General features: G+C 41.7%; 1 protein-coding gene across 1 annotated transcript; it reads right to left on the reverse strand.

Moving 5' to 3' along the window:
* Positions 1-1,228: 1,228 nt before the first annotated feature.
* twist2 lies at positions 1,229-4,270 on the reverse strand. The gene is made up of 2 exons (XM_028393467.1): positions 3,554-4,270; positions 1,229-1,618 (listed from the first exon to the last, which is right to left on the reverse strand). Exon 1 carries the CDS (start codon positions 4,079-4,081, stop codon positions 3,587-3,589), a length of 495 nt encoding a protein of 164 aa, XP_028249268.1. The 5' UTR covers positions 4,082-4,270; the 3' UTR covers positions 1,229-1,618; positions 3,554-3,586.
* Positions 4,271-13,890: the final 9,620 nt, after the last annotated feature.

A 13,890-nucleotide genomic window follows, 5' to 3' on the forward strand; every position in this document is an offset into this window, starting at 1 on the left:
AAGTGACTACACACTGTTAGTGTGAGGAGGAATTACACCAGCAGTGACTGCAGGAATATTTTCCTCCAATTATACAGAAAGTCTCATTTTTATTATTGATCGCATGACCTTGTTTTCACATCAAGCACATGTAAATTTCAATTTACAAGCTGGATCCTCTGTGGTTCATGCAGGCGGGGAGGGGGGGGGGTCATGTCATTCCTGAAGCAGCAAGATCAGCTTTAGTCACAGAGATCACGGCAGCACCTCCACGCTCTGTACATAAATCACTCTGTTTAACCTGAAGCTGATTCTCCTTCTAAAAGCAGCAATGATGGTCAATGAGATCATTTTTTTTAAATAGTTCCTCTGCACCACAAAGCCTGGATAATAATAAATCAGCATCTTCACAAAGCAGCAGGAGGGCAGACCCACTGTGGTCACAGGTGTTTCCCCTCTCGGACCACATTCACAGACCTTTAGAAAAATCAGACGGCTGAATAAGTCAACGACCTGGATACTTTATATGTCTTTCCACCTGGCATATTGTTAACCTAAATGTTTTTTTTTCAATAGTAGAATTATTAAGGTTTCTCTAGCAGAAAAGTCAGAGGGAGTCTGTGTGTTTCCACCAGCAGCCCCTTGTTAACAATAAGCTCCTTTTTTTAAAGTTTAGATTACATCTAACCACGTCTGGGCAAAGGAGATGTAAACACTTTGAATGTATTAAGAGTGAGCAGCAGAAATTCAAAGGAACTACAGTTGGTGTGTGTGTGTGTGTGTGTGTGTTTCAATGCAGCAGGCAGAATTATTGTCCTTATCTGTGGTTGTTGGGGGCCTCCCCTGCTCATTAAAGGGCCCTAAGGCATTGCCATTTGAAACGATTAGTCGTTATTTAAGCAGACAAACATTTTACATGGCTGAAATTCTTTCACTGTTAATGAAGCTGTATTTTTTTATGGCCAATAGGAGGAGGAAGAGGAGGAGGAGGAGGAGGAGGAGGAGGGCAACTTCTCACACCAAGCAGAGAAAATAAATAGACCAAGAGAGGCATATTATTTGATCTAAACCTCGTTTATAGATCCATGTTTTTATTGTATTTTATTGGTATTTTTTCAGCTGAACTATTGAAATCTACTTCTGAAATAAAAAGAATAATAAAAAAAACATGATGCAAGATTCTTTCAAAAAATATGTGTTTTAATAAATAAGCAAAAACAAATTTAAAAAAAAAATGTACATTGGACGGAGTTTGGTTGGAGACTCGGTGAGATAAATCCATGCAGCTAAAGACTCTAAATTGCATTGGTCCCTTTACAGGCTATAGGCGTACTTACACAAGTATGTACAATATGCATTTATTTATACATATATATATATTTTTAAAGTTTAAAGTCTTTGAAAAACAAAATATATTTCCTTCAAAAGAAACAAAAAAAGAAAAACAATTAAATGATGGCTTTGCTGCTCGGACCAGAACATTTCAGGTCTCTGGCAGCTCCAGACAGTCAGGTGTGTGTGTGATGAATCCGCATACACACACTCTCCACTGAAGTTGTGGGTCTCTCCGCCATGCCTTTGAGGTCGATGGGTTCTTCAATAGTCCCTTTTGTCTTCATACTTTGTAGAAGTAAACAGTCTGTAGTGGGAGAGAGAGAATAAACACACATAACATTGATGAGATGCAGAGAGATGTATTGATTCTGGCTTTTTGTGTTTTTTCAAACATCCACTGGCTCGCTAAGCATTGTGGGAAGTCATTAATGAATCAATTATTAGCCACTGAGCTGAGTGAAACCACATGGAAACAGTGCGCATTTTCAATGTAGCTCTGCAGCTGGGCAGTGTTTTTTTTTTTTTTTTCAAAGTCTGAAGCACCTGAGTAAATTCACGCGTTTTCATTTCGCTGCGGATTAGTGGACAAGCCTACAACAATAAAACCCAATTCCACAGAGCAACATTAAAGCCGCACTTATAATATATCACTGCGTTCACAAATGTATCTTTATTTTTGAAAGGCCTTTCACTCACATGAATAATATCCCAATGTGGATTTTGCCTCATTTAACCATGATGTAAGTCATTTTATATTAAATATGTTTTTAAAGGGTCACGTTTCTTGACATTTTTCTGTTTATTTATGTGTTTATAAAACGCTTAACCGCCCTGCTTTGTAATTATGCACTGCTTTGCAATTTTCCAAAAACTTAAATAACACCCCCCCCCCTAAAAAAAGAAGAAAAAAAAAGAATCAAGCTTCAAATTTTCTTTGTTTACACAAATCACGGTAATGAAGCTGACTCCTCAGCCCACAGCAGCAGCAGCAGCGCTGATGAGCAGTTACAACTGGGCGGTCTGATGACTACACGCCAGGCCCATGAGAACCACACAAACCCCGCTTCAGGGGATTTGAACTGAAAAAAGTGTTATTTTGCGTGTCTGTTGTGCATCACAACCATCTAACACGAAGAATATATGTGCCTTTATTATCTCAGTGTGGTACCACTGTAATAATAATTCAATTATTCGCCCATTATTTCAACGAAAAGTTCCTAAGAGATGATGACATGATGCTTCAGTTGCACCTATCCTGTTAAAATGCAGTCATTGATTATAACCCAAAAAATAGTCCCACTCTACAAAAGTTTTTCAAATGTCTCCATCTTTAAACGTGTCGTGCAAAAATCTCGTGACCAAATCGTGAGTGCTTGTTAATACGGGCCTCTGTTTTTATTGTCTTGCACTGGCTTGAACTTTCATGTCCAGCCGAGCTGCCCATTCCTGCGGTCTCCACACAGGAAAGCGCTCTATTGTGGATATAAATTACCCGTGGTGGCACTACACAGCTGCGCTTTGGTCCCTGCGTTTTCTTTTCTACTCCAGCCACTATTAAATGCTGTTAAGAGGGACTGCAAAAGTCACAACTGGCTAATTTAATGCGTTTTTTTGACGCAAAAAAAGACAGAAACACAGGAGGCATATTCTTCTAGCCTGGCATGTGAAAGTTGTTCCAAAACTATTATTTGTATTAATCCGCCTACTTCCCTCCGCCTAATCCTTTTCCCTCAGAGTAAACACTGGAGTTCTGTTTTCCACATCCTGAGCTGGACTTTTGTTTGACTCCGTCCTGAGGTGTATTGACAAGTCATCTGACGGCTGCGCGCACAGCGGCATCCAGATGCGTCTTGCTGACGAGATGTTGAGGCCTCGGTGTGAAATCTGTCACTCACGTAACAAGCGCGCACAGCTCAGCCGTGCTTTTGGAGCGCGTGGAATTGAATTTCGTTGCGCAGCTGATGCACAGAAATGTGTTGGCAATCACCTCAACATCTGGACACAACTGTCCTCCAAATCCAAAACACGTGGCCGAATCACCACCTCGTAACGACTCACATTTACTGCATGAATGCTCAACTCACTCACTCTGTGCTTTCTGATGTCTTCCTATAATATATTTGTTGTGATGTCAGTGATTGGCAATTCGTGCTGCTATGTTATCATAAAAATGTACAATTTCCTCTGCTGTAAATACTAATAACCCTCTACTTCCCGTGCTTCTGTTCGTGGTACCCACCGCTTTGGCATTGTAAGTGAAGGTCTCTGGCTGCTAGTGAGATGCTGACATAGACCAAGCGCCCTCCATCCTCCACACTGAAAACGCGTAACTGAGTCTTTCGTGCGCTACGTAGCTGCAGCTGGACATCTTGCTGTCCATCTCATCGCTCTGCAGCACCTGACAGAGAAAATCTATGTATCTAGAAGCCAACTTCAGCGTCTGTATCTTGCTGAGTTTGTCCGATGGCAGCGTTGGGATAATTTTGCGCAAAGACGCAAAGGCCTCGTTCAGAGACTGAGTCCGTTGTCTCTCCCGGACGTTGGCCAGGACCCGCTGGTTCTGCAGCTCCTCGAAGGACTGGTTGCTGCTCGGACTCGGCTTTTTCCCTCGTTTGACCGACCCCGGGCTGCTGCCGCTGCTATCCTCGCTGGACTTTTTACTGTGTCTCCTCTTCCTCGCGAAACGTTTCTGCTGTCTGTCCAGCTCCTCCTCGCTGGTCACCAGACTATCCACAGGGGAGACCGGAGAACTGGAGCCCTCTTCCATTTCTTTCTTGAAGAAATGTAGGGATAGAGAGGAAAACACGCTGTCCACTAATGAAGCCGTGGTTAGAAAAGATGTATAGATATCCTTAAAGACGAGGAGAATGGTGTGAGGACGTCTCTCTGTGCGCCTCTTAAGACTGGGTTCAAACTGTGCGGCTGGCACGCTTCTCCTCTCGCAGGAAGTTTTTTCCTAAAATTTTTTTGGAAAGTTTATCCCGGTTTCAGATGCTAAATAGTTTTGAGGCTGAAAGGGGTGGGGTTTTGAGGACGGAGGGGGAGCCAGTGTGCTCCTCGGTCCTAGGGACCAGTCATGGTTTCGTGTATCAGGGATGACTGAAACAAGGCGATTATTTACAGTCAAAAGCGACAGATATGTGTACTTTGTTTTAATAATTTTGTTCAAGGTCAGTCCAGAAAACTGAACATACAATTTTCAAGTGTCAATATAAATAATAACCAAACAAATATTTAGTGAATATTAAAAATAAAGACATTATTCGTTACGCACGAATTGGAACAAATGAAATAGTTCCAAGTATTTGTAATATATGTATATTTTAAAATATTTAAATCATTGTGAAATTCTATATTTTTAATCACGTTATGTTAATATTTAAAATGTATAAATGCGTCCCTGATGGTTGCTGGTTTTGAATATAAGTAAAATATCAGCCAGAGGCTCGTGGGTCAATAAAACCATCGAATTAACTGCTGTATAAAATCCATTTGTTCTTGAGCTGATGCTTTGCGTCACAGCCCGCTCACTCACTGTAAGGCCTTTTTTAAAAAAAAAAATATCCACATAAACCAACCGTGTACAGTAAATACTGCAGCATAAAGGTACGTGAACCGTGGAGGGCCATTTACGCACAAATTCACCGGACTGAATGAAATCAATCCGCTTGATCTTTAATCGAATCAAGTCTCACAGTTCCTATAATGTGGAAGTCAAACAGGAAGGAGGCTTAAACTAACCAGCGGGCTCTCCGGTCTCTGCGGATATATGTAGATCCAGCGCAGGATTTCTTCTCCGTGCGTTTTGTCAGCGGTCCACTTCTTCATTTGTCATGTCATGTTTTCCCTACACAGAGCGGCGCACAGGTGGCTCACATTATAGAGCTGAATGCATCCACTGCCAGAGTTTGTCCAAATCAGCTGACTGACCACTGGAGAATCCGGTCCCTTTATATTGTTGTGGGTTTGTGAGTTTAGAGCAGTCAACTCCAAATTCTGCAAAAAGTGTCCTTTTAATATTTAATTTATTTTACATTAAGAAAGAATCAAGAAATAATTTCCTAAAAAAGATTATTGAATGAAACCACTTTATTTGTTTTTCTTTCTTATGGAAGCTATTCACACATGATGTTCCTGAACTTATTGTCCTCACCTGTTAATGTGAATCCACCATTATTCTGATAGAACTGAGTAATTATATTAGGAAGTATGTTTGGTTATTTTAACAAAGTATCTGAAAGTATGTGTCCGGGGAAGCTGTTCGCTGTAAATGGGGCTGAACCGATTCCCTCCTGGAAGTTGCTCAACATAGTTTCAACCCCATGAAGTCCTCTCTTGGTACCGGCTGGTCTGCTTTGTGTTCTGGGCTCCGCTCGGTAATGGTTACTGTCACTCTACTTTCACGCGGAGCCAGAGCTGTTAGTTCAGACTGTGGCATGCCTCAGCATATAGGTCGAAGTGCGTGGACATTTTACCTGGTCTAGATCATACACCCTCCTTATAAAGACTTTAATGTTTCACACGTGCAGTAATGAAAGTATTCCTCAAATATGTGCTATTGCATAGCATGAGAGAGGGGAGGGCTGGCAGCATACACAATTACGCACACACACACACTTTCCCCTGATTATGACCTCTGACCTTCGGCTCCCTGCCTCAGCTGCAGGAGGCCTCCCGGCCCAGGGGAGAAGGTTGTCCTGTGGTGTATCCTGCGCAGTGTCTCCACCAGAAGAAAGGGAGACATGGGGCCCCTAGCTTACACTTTTCCACCGACTGTACTATATACTCCGGGCAAATAGGCAAGAAATAAATAATGAGGATGACAGCTTGGCCACAGGCACCAAGTGAGTAATTTAAGATCCAGTAAAACATTTCCCACACAATTTCTCTAATCCGCTATAAAATGACCTGAATCTTATCCTTTATTATACCTCAGCAAGAAATATTTTGATGTGGAACTACAGCAATATAATAAATCCACAAGAGCCCGTTAATCCCCTGCGGATGTCGGTAAATGATTCATGTACATCTCACCCAGTGTTCAATGCATTTGAGAGAAATTCTTGATCCTTGTGACGCTCGCAAGAACACCCCCCCGAAGAGAAAAGATGGAAGATAAAAAGAGAGGCATACATTGCAAAATGAAGTGAAGCAGAGGGGGGGAAAGAGAGAGAGGGATGACCTGCCCCTCAGATCAAAGATGAGCCCGGGCCATAATTCAGCAGAGCAGGATGACGTACCTCTGTCTTGTCTGACACCTCTAAAACCAGCTCCACATGGGTCATGGCCTTAATAAGCTCAGATCCTTTTCTGCCGTCACAGCACGAAAAAAAAAAACAAAAAAAACCATCTTCGTGGCATGAACTGCCTTTAGCCAAAGGACTGGTCATGAGGCAAGAAGTGAGACCGGAAGGTGTTGAGAGATAGAAAACAGGTTTCAGAGGGAGAGTGAAAGAACGGGGATGAAAACAGTGGGAAGGGGCCAAATGTATGGATGTATGATGGTTCAAAACAGACTTTGATCTGACACGGAGGGTTATGGACGTGTGAGGGAAGTTATGGAGGAGATGATTTGTTAGAGGCTGTGATGAGTGGAATTTTACTGTCCATGTGCCTGCCGGGATTGGTTACCTTTGACTGTGCAGGCTCACCCCAAATGATCTCAGCGCAGCCGCGGCCTGTGTGTACGGTGCACATTATCACCTGATGATTATGTGCATCAGTGTATCTGAATTTTGCAGACATGCACTTGTGTGTGTGTGAAAGTGATTCAAGATGAACCATAGAGGAAAGGCGCAGCTGGTTTTCATTGCACAGAATACTGTGTCTATTACCAGCAGCACAATCACTTTTAAAGCTACTTGTAGCCCTGCAGTTACCATCAGAGCATTGACATACAGCATCTGCACAACTCCGCAGTATAAAGACACAAAATTTGAGTAATTTGAATTTTGTTTAGGCAAAGCACTAAATAGAAGACTTACATTGATTGTGCTGGGTCAACACAGCCCAAAGTTTGATAGATCCTTTTGAAAAATATATAAATGTGGATTTATAGTGTGTGAGAAAATATAACAAAAAAAAGAAGTTATTTTTCTCCTTGTCGTCTCTGACTAAAATCCTGTGGTGAAAAACAAACATCTATGTCTGTTTTATTGCACGGCTCTTTTCCAGTAAGCTGTGAAAATGTGACTCATAAGTCACTTCTGGATAAACTCGTACGTCACGCGCCACTGAAATCCAAATTTAGTGTTAAATTAAAACAAAATATGTATGACACAGATTTATATAAAACTCATGGAACAATGGTATCAATCAGAGCAGATTCTTTTGTCTTTACTGTCCCACACACATGCTTTCATGTGGAATCGAAAGAAGGGCTGCTTGTTTCTAATAAGAGCCTGTATTTAGCAGAGGCCTCTACAGTGAGTGAAACAACAGGCGATATCAATGAGAGCTACATATTGGCCTATAAAACCATAGGGGCACCTGCACTCCACTCTCAGCAATGCCAAGAAGCCATTCATTCATATATCCACACTTCTCCATTCTTCTGCCGCGGGGCTGATGACAAGGTGTTTCTGAAATCGCATTAGGGGCCCTTTCATAAAGGTTTCACAGGGGAGTGTGTAACAGCTTGAAGCATTTAGGCTTTGTTTAATACGATGCAGGCTCGCCGCTCGATGCTTTGTCTCTTGTGTGTGGAAAGGGGGCCCGGGATGCCAGAGACCCCCACTGTCAGAGTGCACTTTGATATCTGAAGGTGGAAGGGAAAATAAGGCAGAGTATCCTTCGCCATACACACACAGACGTGAAAAACCCTGTATGCTCACAATACCTGAGTCTGCCCTCTAGAGTTATAGCCATCCAATGAACTAGCCAAGCTTTGAAGTGCAGCTCTCTGAGGCTGTACACCCTATGGGAGATGTGCATGAAGAGAAGAAATCATGATCCACAGCGCTGGGTTCATGTCGGGCACATGCTGTATCTGTTAGGTAGGGTGTCTTAGTTCCAACTGTCAGTCAAAAAATCTAAACACTTAAAAAGAAACTTTCAAAAAACATATATTAGACTATGCACCTTTGTTCAATATGTATACACACACTTGGGGATTTGAGGTTTGAAGTGTTTAGCCCAAGGACATTTCAGCATGGGTATTGAACTCCTGTGATTAATGGCTGACTTGCTTTGCCACCTGAGCTATGTATTTATATACGCAAATGGACTAGTGGTGGGGGGGTGCAGATGGATATGCTGTTTATTTGATCAGTTTTGTCCAATAAGAGAACTCTCTTGGCTCAAAGTAACCACACTCAACTTCAGGACCCTTCATTGACTTGACAGTTACAAAAAACAGCATTGCCAGAGCAATTATGTTGGCTATAACACAATTATATTCATTATGCATGTACGACTTCCAGAATCTGAACTTTAACCAGGCTGGGCAGGAGGGAGGAGGAGGGAGAGAGAGCACGGCGGCTCATGTTGATAGGGTCAGAGTAAATTTGCTGAACAAATGACAGAGAGAGCTGTGCACGCGGGTGCCGATGAGGCAGCCTCCTGCACAAATAACGCAGCGTAATTAGTCCTGCACTTGTGACCCTGGTGCCAAGGTTAGTATGATGGTTGGCCCCGGGTTTGTGTTAGCCAGGTGGCTCTAGTCGGCTGGGCTGCGAGTGGAGGTAAGTGGAGCTTAGGCAGTGTGAGGAGGGGGAAGGAAAGAGAAGGCAGCAGGGGGGGGGGGGCTGGGCAAACAGTGATGGTGTTTGTTCTGCTGATTGGACCAGGACAAGCAGGGTGAAGATCACCGGATGTCAACATGAGGGTGGCATTTACAGTCTACTGTCACTGCTTCAATGTCACCTGTGTCACCAATAACATCCTTCTCTCTGCTGGATGATCCTCAGGGACAATAAACCTTCTCTGTGTAAACCATTTCAACTCATTCTCTATGTGTATGTACATTTCACTAGTAACAGACACCGCTAACACCTGAGAGAGTTGTGAGAGAGAGTGTGTTTGTTGTGACCACCAGGGGAGCTACAGCTCTGATCCAAGAGGGAAATTTTGAGCATTCCTGTGTTTCCAATGCGTGGCCCTCCCACTGTTCAGGGGTCCTTGAGCACAGGCCCTTGGGACTCATTTTAAAGACGACACCACATTTTTCCTTCACACTCTCTGATCTGAATTATTAGCTCTGAGGCTAAACGCATTTCTTGTGAAGAAGAGCTGAAATGAGAAAAGCAGGTGAGCTATTTAACAAGGTTTTACAGCCATTAAAGTGCCAACACACTGGGTCGCCATGGTGATCAGTGCTGGGTGCGAGGCTTCTCAGACGTCAGCTTTATGTGTTTCTTTAGTGCCTTTATGCAAGATTAATACAGTCTGGTCTACATCCATGACTACAGCACATGAAACTGAAAGGGAAATAATTAGAGCTGATTTGCCCTCTTTGGAAAAGCCCAAAATGATCTTAAGTTGATCCATGAGGTTATCACACAAATCTTGTCAGGCTTCAAGCTGTATTACTGTGACATGTTCATGCTTTGGACCAAGAAGCGTCCTCTGAGGATGGAAGTACGAGCAGTTCAGGGCCTGTTTTAGACATGACAGCAGCCTATGGTGAAGACTTTTGAGGCACATGTTATCCTCACAAAAACAACTAAAAACTCCAACACCGACATGCCAACTGATTCTTGCTAGCTTTTAAAAATCTTCAGTGGTGTGATGTGTTCTTATTTCTGGCACTTTACTACATCATGTGATTCAGGGAGCTGGTTGGTTGAAGACCAAAGATGATATGTGTCAGGCTTTTAATTGCTGGGCCAAACACAGGCAAACTCAAGGCCAAAACGTCCAACAAAAAACTGGAAAAACCCAATAGAAAAGCCAAAAAATCAGACACTCTAAAGATCAATCAATCAAAAAAAACAAAAAAAAAAACACAAAAGGTTATTATAGTGAAACTGGATACACTGGATGACACAGTAACAAACACAGGTGAGACACATTAGGGCGGGACGCAATCACATAGGAGGGAAAACACTAGAAAGTAAAGCATACGAGGACACACAAGGAAGTCAGGACTTTCAAAATAAAACAGGAAATAAAGCAGCAGTCAAAAAGAAAGAAAGAAAGAAAGAAACCAGAAAAACAACTGAGACACAACCATACATCACAGAAAACCAAGAACACCACAAAATGACTGCAGCTCATGACAGCAGCGTATATGTATTATCTCTCACTGTAGTGTGTCAGTCTGTGTGAGAATTTATACTGTGAACATTATCTGCCATATTTCCCTATTCAAAAATGTTGATTTGAAGAAATGTATTGTTTTTAGCTACATGTGAAATAACTGTATATCGTACAAATATGTCATTGTTTTTCCTTCTGACTGTTTGGCAGAGCTGTTTCAAGTCTTCTTCCATGCAGACCCTGATAACGATCCAACAGGATGTAATGCACTAATTATATTTACAAGTGCAGGGCCCAGACTCCAGAGTTACACTAACATGATAAACACACCTGCCGGTTGATAGCAGAGCAGCCTCGCAGTGTTTGTCAGTGTAAGTCTGCCGGATGTTAAATCAATAAACTACCTCAATGCTTGAAGTAAAAGAGAGGCCTGATGCAGTCCACAGACTGGAAGGATCTTACTCATTCTGGCCGCAGAATGTTCCGCCCGACTGAATGATATCTCATCTGAATGGTATTCGGGGGCTGTTTTTGATGGGTGATCACTGGCAACAGTCAAAATCCCACTTCATGATATTTTATTTAAATATATAAATAAATGTAACGGCACCTCTTGATCTTCATCAGCAGATGTAGTTTAATCACAAGAAATGAAATGTTTTAGTTCTATTATAAAAAAATGGAGGATAGTTTTCATTATTATCTGCAACCATCAACTGTTGTGCTCTGTTCAAATTACTCCTTCATAACCATGTACACCAAGCACCTACACAAGCCCAGAATGGACAAACCAACCAAACACTGGCTGAAGGGGAGGGCCACTTTACTTTGAGAACACTAGAGGCCACTAAAACCTACACACTGGTCCTTTAATGCATGCAGTGTAATGCCTGTAACATAACAGTGATTAGCTGTTAATAAACACATTTATAACATATTTATTAATAGAGAAAATAAATGATTATTATTATTTTGTTATTCATTACATGCATTTTTATCCTATTACCTCTAAGAAAAATTCTTCTTTGAGCCATGTATATAAAAAATATATAGATATGTATATATTAATACAACAAACACGGTACCTTAGAAATGACTATTTTTTATTCTTAATCTTGCATTACTGCTACAGCTCTGAGCAATGTGTCTTTTTTAACATTCAACTTATATTAATATAATAATAAAGCTGGAATTGTTCCTCGCTGGGTGTTACTCATTTTTAACTTACTGTGACCAAAACTCGAAAAAGTGAGTCACAGTATAATCACTGTACCATGCTCCAGTCACGATCCACCTGATGACTATTTGCACTGTTTACTTTCCTACATGCACTACTTAGCACACTTGTACCCCCTTACAGATCCATATGTGGTACCTGTTACACTGAGTTCATATGAGGGTCTATGTTGTGCTCATAACCATTACTCATGTCCTGTTTACTGTGTTTCCTGTGAAGTCATCTGAATTTAGAGCCTTATTTAGCTTGGATTATAGTTGTTACTTCATTTTATCAATGCATATTTCTTATTGTTAGTTGTTTTATGTTTTATGTATGCACTCAATCACTCAAGCAAATTCCTAGTAATGTGAAACCTCTTCAGTTATACATCACTCATGGGATATAGCTGCAGTAAAGAGGCACAACTTCCTAATTGTCAGACAAAGTATAGGCATGTTGTCCCCTCACCTGTGTTATACTTTGGACTAGTAAACCTGGAGCAGCTGATGGACTGCTGAGAGCTCAGGTTATAAGAAACTGTAAAAATGTAACCATCATATAGATTAAGTTGCAGTAGTAAAATTTACAGTGAACTACTGCAGTCAGTGCACCCAAATGGTATATAAAAGCAGCTGGAGGTATGATGGACACTTCTCACCATTAATGGTCGCCATTTTTGCTAGGATGCAGACATTAACATGTTTTTTCCCCACTATATTTAAATACCTTTACACCTTCATCATTAGGACAGTAGATCAGCTGGTGTTGTTATCCCCACCCTGACTTGAAGATGTCACATTCAGTGACTCATTGATCAGGAAGTACATGAGAAGAGTAATAAGCTGTATCGGTTCCTTATTGATCAATACATCATGGAGACTGGCACAACAGGTTGAGTTGTTAGCACTTTATGAACATCCCTTTGAGTAGAAATTAGCAACACAACCACACACTTTAATCCTCTAAGGTGCTGTGTGAGATTTACAGAGGTGATCCATTCAAAGACATCACAACTGTGTACACGGTGAAGTCATTTGAACTAATAAATATACAATAAATAACCACAGTTTGTTTTAAATACATATCCATTCAAGCAGAAGTCATCATTTTGTCATAAATAAGGAATAATTAGTCATAAATAAATAAATAAATTACAAAACAAATAACAGAGTTTTGACATGATTCACCTCCAGCCTTACTGCCATCTTTGGAAACAGCACCTGACATGCTAAAACAGTGCAGAGTGCAACTGACTTACTTTCTCACGCCCATCGTCTCATTTACATGATCAAGGCTCTTTTTTTAACACATCGACTCGCAGCCTAATGAGACGGAGTGCAGAGAACACTTCAGCGCTGCATGCAGAAGTATGAGTCCATTCACTCTCATGCCAATGTGCCTCTTTGTGACAAGTGCCATCCATTTGGGAAAACAATGCCAAACCTCTTCCCTTCCCCTGCCCCACAAACAATGGCTCTCAATTACCAGTCAACAATAAATTAGAATATTAAAAAGCCACTGAAGACAAGGGAGTGGGGTGGAAAGCCTGAGGTGTGTGACCTGGTGAGAAGTCTGCAGATGTCGATCCGTGGGCTCCGTCACACCGACCGCCTGCTTGTCTTTGACATGTAGAGAGAGAGAGAGAGATGGGGAAAGAGGGAGGGACAAATCTGAACCACCTCCCCTGCTGCAATCTCCACGCTCGCTGTGCCCCGTGTTGCCCAGTTAATCCCACTTTATCCAAGAAAGGCGTGCTGTCAAATCTGAGAAGGGGGAGCAGACAGAGACAAAAGCACGACATAAGTTTAGATACATTTTAATGACTGTTTAACAAGTCCAAGGTCTGGGCCTAGAGAATTAAGGGGGGGCACTTACTCATGAAAAGCTCCATAAAGAGGGTTCAGAGCAGATTCCCACAGAATTAGTTAAGCCATTGGAGGCAGTAAGAATACAAGTACTCATGTTTTGATAAAAATGAGGCTCATTTAAGAGCAAATGCCCCAAAGAAACACACCTGGAGATAAAAAGTCTGAATCAAAGAAAGAGAAAGCTGCTTAAATTGACATTTGCACAATTAACACTGATTGCATTTTAAACTGAGACTGAATAATGCATCTTTGGGCAGCAGTGGCTCAGCAGGGTTGTCCAATAACGGAACC

The sequence above is a fragment of the Parambassis ranga genome, chromosome 21, assembly GCF_900634625.1.
Source record: "Parambassis ranga chromosome 21, fParRan2.1, whole genome shotgun sequence".
Lineage (NCBI taxonomy): Eukaryota > Metazoa > Chordata > Actinopteri > Ambassidae > Parambassis > Parambassis ranga.